The 12,341-nt window shown below is 39.8% G+C and overlaps 1 protein-coding gene across 50 annotated transcripts in view; it reads left to right on the top strand.

Moving 5' to 3' along the window:
- LOC126212861 (zinc finger protein 83-like) overlaps positions 1-12,341 on the top strand; it is a 1,762,073-nt gene that overhangs the window by 1,176,768 nt on the left and 572,964 nt on the right. For 39 of the 50 annotated variants that reach the window (XM_049940350.1, XM_049940352.1, XM_049940318.1 and 36 more), the window contains one exon: positions 12,125-12,166. The exons of the other annotated variants lie outside the window; for them this stretch is intronic. In XM_049940350.1, coding sequence (XP_049796307.1) covers positions 12,125-12,166 — 42 coding nt within the window. The remainder of the gene's footprint in view (positions 1-12,124; positions 12,167-12,341) is intronic. 50 annotated transcript variants of the gene reach the window in all.

Raw genomic sequence — 12,341 nt, 5'->3', positions numbered from 1 at the left:
TGGAAGTCGTGTGTACTAAAGAGTTTTGTGCTAGTGTTCGTGTGTTTACAGTGGTTCTGCACTTGTATGAAATATACCCCATACCTGAGAAAGGTATGTAAAGAGAGAGTGGTGACACAAAAAAAAATCACATATTGCAGGATAATTCAAGAAAACCAAACCGTGCAATGCGACTGATATTGTTCTACATACCAAGTTGAATAATCGTGAATTAATAGTGATTTATTTCATCAAAACAGTGTGTCCTCACAAAAATCTGAGAGTCAGTTTATCTGTGGCCTTTGTCCATTTAATTTTACCCTTCCCTCCACAAGCAAAGACTCATCTGAAAGGATATATTTTTGTAAGAGTGATAAGCACATAAAGCTGTCATTTTCTTTACCTTTTGTTACGTTTCATCCTGTGTTTGGAGTGGCATTTTCTGCCTTCAGCACATTTGCACAGTTCTTTCATCATCACTCATTCAACCGGTAACATAGGTCCCATCAGGAAGGATAACCTTCTGACATTTGGAATAAGTCAAAGTATTTAAACAAGTATCATAGCTACAAATACTTTCGACTGGGTCACATTTATAAATTTCTGTATCTTCATCCTTGCTAACATGGTCTCCATTTCTGCTGGTTGCAGCTGGATGATTTCCTTTCATGGATTTGCAGATGTGTGATGGAATGTCCCCTGCCTCCCCCAGTACTGCATGTTGGCTACTGGAAACCAGCCTGCTGAGGGATGTTCTGTATAGTGAGGTTCTATTTGAAGCCAATAGAGTTGGTTGTTCTCCAAGCCACAGTTTTGCAGCATGGGACTTCTTTGAAAATTTCTGAAAACTCGCATATTTTCTTCTGGTGAAGGACAGTAGTAGAATGACGCCAGAATAAAATTTGCCATTTATTGAATGATTTTATAAAATTCATGACAAGAGCCCAACAGAACATTTATGACATGCCAAATTAGAACCATGTAACAAGAACTATATTAAACTTCTCATAACTGGGATTCACAGCCATGTGAAATTTTTGGAAAGACATCATGTTTACGCCAGTGACGGTTAAACTTTTTGTTTCCACTATTGCAATTTTGGCCTTGCGCCATTATCAAGTGCAGTTGTTTTGGCTTTAAACCAAGTCAACTTTATACGGGCTGACACATTTATATGTCATTGTTATTTGCTGTTATATACATTCGTAATGCTGCTAAGTAGTGCGAGCACACATGTTGATATATTGTAAAACAGCACAGTCTGTACATACACATGTTCATTCCCCCATCACTAGCAACTTTTGCACTAAACTACAGTTGTTCGCTGCTGCGGTTTAGTCCAAAAGTTACTAGTGATGGGGGAACGAACATGTGTATGTACAGACTGTGCTGTTTTACGATACATGAACATGTGTGCTCGCACTACTTAATAAATGTGTCAGCCTGTATAAAGTTGACATGACTTAAAGCCAAACCATTTGCATTTGATAATGGCCTAAGGCCGACATTGCAATAGTGGAAATAAAAAGGTTAACAACCACTGGCATAAACATGATGTCTTTCAAAAAAACTTTATTAAACCTTCCTTCATTGCAACTCCCTGTAATTACCGTATTTTGCAAGAAATATGTCACAGCACACTAAGGTGTGCTGAAAAGTGATGCCTCCCAATTTTTTATGTGAATACTCTTAAAGCTCTTTAAATAAAAGAAACATTCTACATGAAGTTTAAAGCTTTCCCGGCGTACTGATGGTTCCATAAAAACACGGGAGAACTGCCGGATATCAGTAACGTTCTGCCACGATATTTCGGCGCAGAGTCTTCTGGCCATCTTCAGGTGAATGCCACTGTAGTAGTACTGACGAGTACGTGCTGAGCTCCGCTATTTAAAGCCTTCTGAGGTGACATTGCGCAAGCGCTGCTCAGCATGCGCGTTCATAACGGCTCCATGCGCTGCGCCTCGTGTCCTCCACTGTGAAAGCCTAGCATATCGGTATCAGGTCGATTTCCATCTTTATGCAGATAACTACGTCGACTACGAAGTTTCTCTATAACAGGATTCCAAGCAGAGTTTAGCTGATAACCGCTATCTCAATTGATGAGAGTCTCGTTGTCAGACAATCTTATTTCCACAGATTCATTGATAATCGAGCTCCAAAAGTTTGATGTATGGGCCAAAATTTTTGTGTCGTCGTAATTCATGGAATGGTCTGTGGAAATACAATGTTCGGCGACTGCGGACTTGGTAGGTTGGAGAAGGAGAGTATGCCGTTGGTGTTCCACAATGCGTTCCTGCACAGTTCCTCGCCCATGGAGAGGATAACCGTCCGTAACTTATGAGCAGATGTGGATACAGTAGTCTTAAAATCTGACAAAGGAATCGCTATTGTCCTCTTGCCAAGGGATGACCATATTAATAAGATCAATGTTTTATTGTGTGATTCAACATATCGCAAAATCGATAAGGATCCCACGAGCCGAGTAGTGCGAAAAACAGCAGAACTTTTATCAAATAGTTCTCTACCGAAGGAGGTTATCAAGAGAGTGAAACCAAACAGTTCAGTTCCACCTAGGCTATATGGACTACCTAAGATCCACAAGGAAAATGTGCCATTACGTCCAATTGTGAGTAACATTGGAGCAGCCACCTACGACCTAGCAAAATTCTTGGCATCTTTGCTCAAACCAATGATAGGCAAGTGTGCACATCACATAAAGAATTCTGGTGATTTTATCAGTTGACTTCAGTCACTGCAACTTCAAAGTAGTGACTTATTGGTCAGTCTTGATGTGGTTTCACTGTTCACAAAGGTGCCTCTGGTGGACTCACTACACCTCATTGGCAATATGTTTGGTGCAGACATTACAGCGTTGTTTGAGCACACTCTCTCCTCTACATATTTTATATTTAACAACGAATTTTACGAACAATCTGATGGTGTCGCCATGGGGAGTCCTTTGTCTCCCCTGGTGGCCAATCTTTTTATGGAGGATTTTGAGGGGAGAGCACTCGACTCTGCCACTTTTAAACCAACAGTATTTTGGCGGTACGTTGACGACACTTTTACAGTGTGGCCTCATGGTCTGGACCGTCTCCAAGAATTTTTACGTCACATGAACTCCATACATGAAAGCATAAAGTTTACCACGGAGATAGAGAAAGATGGTTGTGTGCCATTTTTAGACGTCTTGGTGCGACGGAAGAGTGATGGCACACTTGGTCACTCGGTGTACAGAAAGCCCACTCATACAGACCTATATCCACAAGCTACTAGTTGCCACCATCCAGCACAAACAATGGGCGTTCTCAAAACCTTGGTCCACCATGCCCATACTATCTCTGACGCCAACAGTCTTCAAGCGGGTCCTCCTTCCAAAATTTCATCATTGGTGGGATCCGTTAAAGACGACCTGGGCCTGCGTAAACCAGGTGTTTACAAAATTCCGTGTGAATGCGGCAAGTCATATATAGGGCAAATGACACGAACTGTGCAGGAACGCATTGTGGAACACCAACGGCATACTCGCCTTCTCCTACCCACCAAGTCCGCAATCGCCGAACATTGTATTTCCACAGACCATTCCATGAATTACGACACAAAAATTTTGGCCCATACATCAAACTTTTGGAGCTCGATTATCAATGAATCTGTGGAAATAAGATTGTCTGACAACGAGGCTCTCATCAATCGAGATAGCGGTTATCAGCTAAACTCTGCTTGGAATCCTGTTATAGAGAAACTTCGTAGTCGACGTAGTTATCTGCATAAAGATGGAAATCGACCTGATACCGATACGCCAGGCTTTCACAGTGGAGGGCGCGAGGCGCAGTGCACGGAGCCGTTATGAACACGCACGCTGAGCAGCGCATGCGCAATGTCACCTCAGAAGGCTTTAAATAGCGGAGCTCAGTGCGTACTCGCCAGTACTACTACAGTGGCATTCACCTGAAGATGGCTAGAAGACTCTGCGCCGAAATATCGTGGCAGAACGTTACTGATATCCGTCAGTTCTCCCGTGTTTTTATGGAACAACATTCTACATCTTTGTTCTTAAAGTCTGTATATTTGCAGCTCTCTGCCACTACAGGCTGCTGAATCACAGCATGCTGTAATTGAGTTTCAAATTTGAGGAGTTTATCCACAGATGGAGCATTTTCTCCTTCAGCATTACAATGCCAGACCACACACGAGCCCTGCAGCATCTGCAACAGTCTAACACCTTGGGTACACTATCATTGATCATCCTCTATACAGTCCCAACTTGGTCCCATCTGATTTCCATCTGTCTCTAAAATGTGAAGGATACCTTTGAACACTTCACTTTGATAGTGATGTGGTACAAGCAAAGGTTATGTTGTGGCTTCATCAACAAAGTCAAACAGTGACGGTACCAACAAACTGGTCTCTCACGGGGAGAAATGTCTTCATTGCCAGGGTGACAGTGTTTAGAAATAAATATGTAGACATGGAGGATAAAACTATAGAATCTTAATAACATTTGTTTTATTTAAAAAGGTGTAAGAGTTTTCATATAAAAATTCAGAGACTTTTTATCTTGCCCTTGTATATTAGGAAAGGCTGCAGTGGCGTGACTCGTTTGTGTATCTGTGTGTACCTGTACTGTTGGCACAAACATGTTGCATGGGGGAGGAAGGTTAACTGTAAAGAGAGCAGACTAAAATATGGTTCCTAAAGTGGGACAGCTGCCTCTCCAGAAGCTGCAGAGGGAACATGCTGAAAGATTGTTAGATGGCCTTATTAGTCAACAGGCCTGTGCTGTGCTATTGCTGTGAATGGTGTGAAGGAAAACTACAGCCATTCTATTTCCTGCAGATACACATATCTACTGTATGATTTAATTATGGTAGCATTATCGTTGGTGAACTATTCCATGACCAACATTCAGATATCTAGAATGGTGATAGGAGGATAGTAAGGACAGTGATGTTGTGATCAGATAAATCAAACTTGGCATCCTGCAAGTCAGAAGTTGGTACGTCTGATCCCTCCATTGGGTAGATTGGCAAGTGCACTTACAGGCAGAAGTACATATCTTAAAGTGTGGTAGCAGGAAGAACAGGTTTTATGTTGAGGTGAATAGAGCTTTATGAACAGAAACACAAATGCAGTAGATGTAATACTGAATACAAAATATCACATTTGATCTACTGTAAACAGTGTACTGAATTCCGTAATGTAATCCAGATAGTCACAAAGCCAAGACCTACCACAGTAGTGCAAATATATGTGCCTACTAGATCCACAGATGATAAAGCAATTGAAAAAAAATGTATAATGAGATAAAAGAAATTATTCAGATTGTCGAGGAAGATAAAAATTTGAGATGGGGCTGGAATTTGATTTTAGGAACAGGAAAATAGTACAGTAATGGAAATCAGTATAAAGGCATGAATATTTGTGGGGAAAAATTGACATTGTTGGCTGGAATAATTGTGCACAGTGTATATGCAATAGTCTGAGATCCAGTATGACAACAAACACAGTCAAATGGTAGTGCAGTTGATGTAATACAGTATATAACAAGACATCAATGTTTCAGGTGGTAGAGGGTATAACTCAATATAGAGGAGCAGGCTCTGTCTGGTATTACTGTGTACATATTTGCCTTTACAACAAATAAGAAACACACTATTAATGGCAGTGTGAGTTGTGTACATAAACCATGATTGTGACACTGTCATATGGGAAACAGCATGGGATGAAAAAGAAAAAGATCAATGTGTACAAGGTAATGGAATTCTCTAACCATCATATCACTAAGAGGTTGAACCATTCAATTACAGTGATTGATAATTTCGTTAGATTGGGTGCACGATATGGATGAAAGGAAAATATGAGAAAAGTAGAAAATTATCTGAGTCACAGAAAGGGTTCCTTTTGTGCAAAGCAGGGGCTACAAACTGTTATTCTTCTCAACTTGTTCCTGATTTACAGTTGTCAGTTACTGCCAGATGTGTACAAGAAATTTTGTCAAGTTCCAAACATCTTGCATTCAAGGAACGACTGCAGAAACCTGCTCTAACACTCAAACATAAATAAGCTACACTGGAGTTGTTCACTGAAGAACATATGTGGACTTCAGATTGGGATACAGAGATTTTCAGTGATGAGAAGAAATTTAATTTAGATTTCCAGTTGGACTTCAGTATTATTGGCGTGATGTGAGGGCTGTGCAGCAAGTAAGATTGAACATAAATTTTGGTGGCAGAAGTGTTGCAGTTTGGGCAGTCTTCGGGACTAAACATAAATCACCCATTGCTTGGCTAAACACAAGAATGGACTCTTGAGACTTACACTACACTGAGATGCTAGAGCCAGAACTGATTAGAATGTATCAGAACGTAGGCAATGAATGTCAACAAGTTAATGCATCTATGCATGTTTCTGCTACACGCAAAGAGTGGTTTGAAGATACAGATATGGATGTTTTGCTCTGGTATGCGCACAGCCAGGATATGAACCCCATGGAAAACCTTTGGGGAATACTTGCAGAGTGTTTTTGCCACAGTTGAAGGCAATTTAAGGTTGTATGTGAGCTGAAAAGTGCAATAAATATCACTGCAAGAACTACAAATTGCAACAAAATCAACGCTGAAGAGCATTTTGAACAAAGGAACCAACAATCCAATAACACAACAGGACAGTGAGTGCCTTTATACCATCTTCCATCCAGGAAATGCAAATGCCTTATTTTGCTACGTTAAGAAAGAAGCTATGTAATTCCATCATAATAGTGCGTGTATTATATATATTAACTACATTCATAATAAATTCAATAAAGTATGATACAGACATTGCAATATTACTTTCATTGCAACTGTTCCTTTATACCGATTTCCAATACTACAAAAGAACTGAATGGAGAAAAAATAGAAGGGGAAACTGTCTGATAGAATTTTGTATACAGTAGAATTTAATCATTGCTAACACTTGGTTTAAGAATCCTAAAAGGATTCTTTACATGAAAGGGACCTGGAGACATGAGAATGTATCCGATTGTATAATGCTGAAAGAGAGAGAGAGAGAGAGAGAGAGAGAGAGAGAGAGATAGATTTCGAACCCAGATTTTAAACTACAGAATGTTTCCAAGAGCAGTTGTGTATTCTGATTATAATTTATTTTTATGAACTACTTATTAAAACTGAAGAAATTTAGGAAATTTGGTACATGCAACTTGCATAAACTGAAAAAATGAAAGGTTGTTGAAATGGGGAATTAGGCAGCTATTGACTAAAACAAGGGAAAGGAATACTGTAGAAAACAAATAGGTAGCACTGAAATTTGCTAATGGCATTGTATTTCTGTCAAAAATGGCAAAATACTTGGGAGATCAACTGAACATAATTCTGTGTGTCTTGGAAATGGGTTATGCAGTGAACATCACCAAATGTAAAACAGTGTTGCTGGAATGTAGTGCAATTAAATTCAAAGATTCCAATGTAATTAGATTAGAAAATAAGACAATATAGTAGTAGTAGTAGTAGTAGTAGTAGTAGTAGTAGTAGTATGTTTTACTGTTTGGGCAGCAAAATAACTGATCGCTGATGTATAGAGGATATGAGACCAGCAATAGCAAGAAAAGCTTTTCATAAGGAGTGTATGTAAACTTTTAATAAAATTTCAAGTGTTATGAAATACCTTCTGAAAGTAACTTTTGTGCTGCAGACTTGTGGATGTTAAACAGCACAGAAAAGAGGGGAAGACAAGCTTTTGAAATGTTGCAGATAAGGCGGGTAGAACAGGTACCCACTGAAGAGGTACAGAATTGAATTCGAAAGGAAAGAAATGTATGGCATAGCTTATGTAAAAGAAAAAGTATGTTGACAGGACACATCTTGTGCCATCAAGGAATAGTCAGTTTGGTAATGAATAGAGGTTTGGGAGTTAAAAATTGTAAATACACAGTAATGCATGATTACAGGAAGCAGTGTCAATTATGGGGGTTTTAATAGTTACGAAAGGATAGAGACTGTCACAGTATAGAGTAGGGTGGAGAGCTGCCTCAAACCTGTCTTTGGACTGATGATGATAACCATGACCATAACACATACAGAAGTCTAGAATTGTGCAGCATCAATTATTTGTTGTATGTAACCCAGTCTCCCTCTCTCTCTGCAGCTCCTTCTAGTACTGTGGAAATTAATACCCGGTGTATTAACATGCCCTATCATTGTGTCCCGTTTTCTTGTCAGTATTTTCCAAATGCTTCTTTCTTTGTCCATTCTGGTGACAGAAACAAAGAAAAAAATCCCTTGGCTCAAGAACTGCTAACAAATATTGTTCAAGTGCTGTTTTATACGAGAGTGGTAAGCACATTGCACAAAGATGTTCAAATTCTGATAGATTGGATGCACAATAATATAACTGATATCAAATTGTTCAAAGTTTGTAGAGATAGTTTCAAGAGATAATCCAGCGGTGCAATTTTTGAAATTGGTTTGAATATGTTATAACGACCAAGCAAGAGACCAACGAGACAAATAGGGAGTTGTGATATTGACAAGTAAAGAAATTTTCAGGACTCTGTGCAGGCCAGCCCATTACAGGTGTGTTATTGTCATGTAACCACACCACCACAGGCCATGCTTTATGAACAGGTGCTCGATCATGTAGAAATATGCAATCGCCATCCCCGCATTGCTCTTCAACAGTGGGAATAAAAAAAGTGCTTAAAACACCAATGTAGGCATGTGCTGTTGTAGTGCCATGCAAAACAAGGGATGCAAGCCCCCTCCTTGAAAAACACACACACTATAACACCACTGCCTCCGAAGTTTACTGTTGGCACTACACATGCTAGCAGATGATGATCACCAGGCATTCGCCATACCCACACCCCGGTATCGGATCGCCACATTGTGTACCACGATTCCTCACTCCACACAACGTTTCTGCACAGTTCAGTCATCCAATGTTAGTGCTCCTTTCACCAAGTGAGGCATTGTTCGGCATTTACTGGTGTGATGTGTGACCTATGAAAAGCCTTGCGACCATGATATCCAAGGTTTCTCGCCTCCCGCCAAACTGCTATAGTACTGCCAGTGGATCCTGTGTGATGGTCTGGATGCATGGCATTTATTACACATTATGACCCTCTTTAACTGTCTGTGGTCTTTGTCAGCCAACTGACAAGGTCGGCCTATATGCTTTTGTGCTGTACGTGTCCCTTCAAGTTTCCACTTCGCTATGACATTGGAAACAGTGGACCTAGCGGTGTTATGGAGTGTGGAAATCTCGCATACAGACGTATGACACAAGTTAAACCCAATCACCTGACAACGTTCGGAGTGCCCCAGTCTGCTCTCTCATGATATCTAATGAGGACTGAGGTACTGATATGGAGTACCTTGCAGTAGTTGGCAGCACAATGCACCTAATATGAAAATTGTATGTTTTTGGTGGTGTCCGGATACTTTTGATCACACAGTGTACTTAATAAAGTAATATGATGTGGAATTTGTCATCCATCTTGTGTGATGGAATGCAGATGGTCACATCAACTGCTTACCTGCTGTGGACTAGTTAATTCATTATGCGCTGTCACTCCCAAGATGCTGAAGATATGTTTAAATTTGGTCTTGAGTTTTACTGATGCACTGTTGACATATTTACGTGTCCCATTCCATTGACCTCTCACAGCTATGGACGAGTTACTTCCCTATCTTGGTCAAGGCCAAATTTTTGATTATTTATGATACAATACATGTGCCTTACAATACATGTGCCTCTTTCTGTGCTAACATTTGCAAGAAACCTCATTACGATATCTTGAACTTTTTATGAAATTTGATGACTGTTATGACATGACTCTCAATGCGCATGGACGGGAATGGGTGTATCATCAGACCGTCTGTCTACTACATCAGTAGGGAACATATCGGCTATATGGGAGAGAGCTTCATCAACTTGGGAAAGTACTAGCCAAGTTTCACGTAGAGACCATTTTCAGACCTACTAAGAAAATTAGTGAATGCCTAAGATCAACAAAAGATGCTCGTCACCCCCTAGCCACCCCAGGGGTGTATAAAACTCCGTGCAGTTGTGGCAGGGTTTACATAGGAACTACAAAAAGAAGCATCAATACATGGTTGATGGAGCACAAAAGAAACTGTCGCTTGGGACATATCGACAAATCGGCAGTAGCGGAACATGTTTTTAAGGATGGAGATCATGAAATAAAATTTGGTGAAACAAGCGTGCTAGCGAGGACGTCGCATTATTATACACGTATGTATAGAGAGGCAATTGAAATCCACAAACATCAATACAATTTTAATCGTAAAGAAGAAGGATTAAAATTGGATAAGATATGCCGGTCGACATTGCATCAATCACGTGACAATCGATTGCCTGCAATCGAGAGAACAGCCGATAGCCAGAGATAGCTGCACATCGACGCCACGTGACGTGCGGTGGTGCCCTCTACGATATCCATATAAGCGGCGGCCCCAGCTCCTAGCAGCCAGTCGTTGACTCACCTCCGAAGATGTTCTCCGTAGTTGAGAACGAAACGTCAGGGAGAAGAAGTTCTACAGATCGACCATGGCAACTTAGCCCGGAAGTGTTTATTGATGAAGACGCCGGCCGTGAAAGCCTACATGGAACCATTGTAAATGACCAGTATGTATCCATATTCACTTGTGAATGTGGAATAACTCATGCCACATTATTATTGATCTTAATGGTACAAAGGATCCATGGAACATTGAACAGACTGACTAGCCTCCACAGGTAACCTTCCCGTGTGGTTGCATGTACAGTGCTGCGACCTGTATTGTTGAGCCATGAAAGCCACCCCACTGCATCAGTGTCTATGCTCTGTGTGAGGATATAAATTATCTGGATCTTTAAATTATACCAGGGAAACAAAAATAGAATGATGGTTAAAGCATTCCCTCTAGACTTATGAAGTGATGTTATCAAAACAGGCAGCAGAGTTTCATATTAATAAATAATACTACAGAAATGACATCATGTAGAATTTTATGCCCTAAGGTTTTAGTGTTTGGTCCACTTCTGGTATGATAGTAGTAAACAGATGAAGGGCCCAAACATGTACCACGTTGCCAGGAGGATAATAGGATGCCCTGATAACTGGTTCCTAACAGACACCTTAACCTAAAGTAAGACGACTCACATTGTGCAGTTGCAAAAAAAGTGAGAATAACTTAAAAAGTTCCAGAAGTAAATAGCAGTGGGCACTCACATGAAATCTTGGAAGAACCTCTTCAAGGATCAAGAGTATGAAGTACTTAGTTGCTAATAAATGAATTCCATAATGGAATATGTGGTTAACAATTAATTAGAGTGTATTGTGGTATCACAACCACACTACTTGAAGAAAGAGCAATATCAATATAAAGCATTTATACCTGTGCAAATATCAGAATAGAGTTCAATATATGGAGTCTGTAATAGGTTTCCAGTGGGCATTAGGCAGAAAATTGAACATCCTCAGCTATTACAAAACCTTTTTAGGCAGTCCTTTAATCTATACAAATATTTGGACTGAGGGATGCAATGTCTACGTGGTTTTGGCTTTGCCGGTATGTAGGTACCGAACAATGTTACAGAAATGTTTAGTTGGAGCAATAAATAAAAACACGCTTTAGTAGTGTAAGAGGAGAGCCAGTGTATTTTATTTCAAAGTAGTCACTGTCCCATTTTTAAAGTAATCCAAAGAAATGTCCATAATTGTTAGTGCGAAAGGATCGGCACTAGTCTCAATTATTTATCATTAGTATACTTTACAGAAGATGTCTGCAGTGGCTTCTTTGGGGCTATTAATCTATATTTTGAGGTGTTCTTCATCCCTGAAAGCTTTTATTTCTTTCAGCTAATGTACAAATGAATGAATGAATGCATGAATGACATTAATTAAAATGTGAAACTTCTACAATGAGGAAAATATGTAATCTTGGAAGCAATGTTTTAACCTGGCATGTGACATTACCTCATTCTTCTCTGCCTGTGATAGGACACATTCTGCTGATACTAAATGTAAGAATTTTCTCATGTACAGAATCAGTGCATGTAATGCCTTTACAGTGATAGTATTCAAGCTAATCAACTTCATGTCTTCAAAAGTGGTTTTATTTTTCTCTGTTTCTTTTGGTTACAGTTATACATTCCTGACTTTGATCCTCAGGCAATTAAAGAGGAGGTGAGTTACTATCATACATTAATGTCTAATACTTCTTTCTTTTCCTCGTAACTCTCTCTCTCTCTCTCTCTCTCTCTCTCTCTCTGCTTTAGTTTTTATCTATGTGCATGATTATTGGTTTGAATTTTGGAGGGCAAGGAGTAGTACTCTCAGACGGAATTACATTTAACTGCAT

This window comes from Schistocerca nitens, chromosome 11 (assembly GCF_023898315.1).
Source record: "Schistocerca nitens isolate TAMUIC-IGC-003100 chromosome 11, iqSchNite1.1, whole genome shotgun sequence".
Classification (NCBI taxonomy): domain Eukaryota; kingdom Metazoa; phylum Arthropoda; class Insecta; order Orthoptera; family Acrididae; genus Schistocerca; species Schistocerca nitens.
The sequence above is the reverse complement of the archived record's forward strand: the minus strand, read 5'-3'. Positions and strand labels throughout refer to the sequence as shown.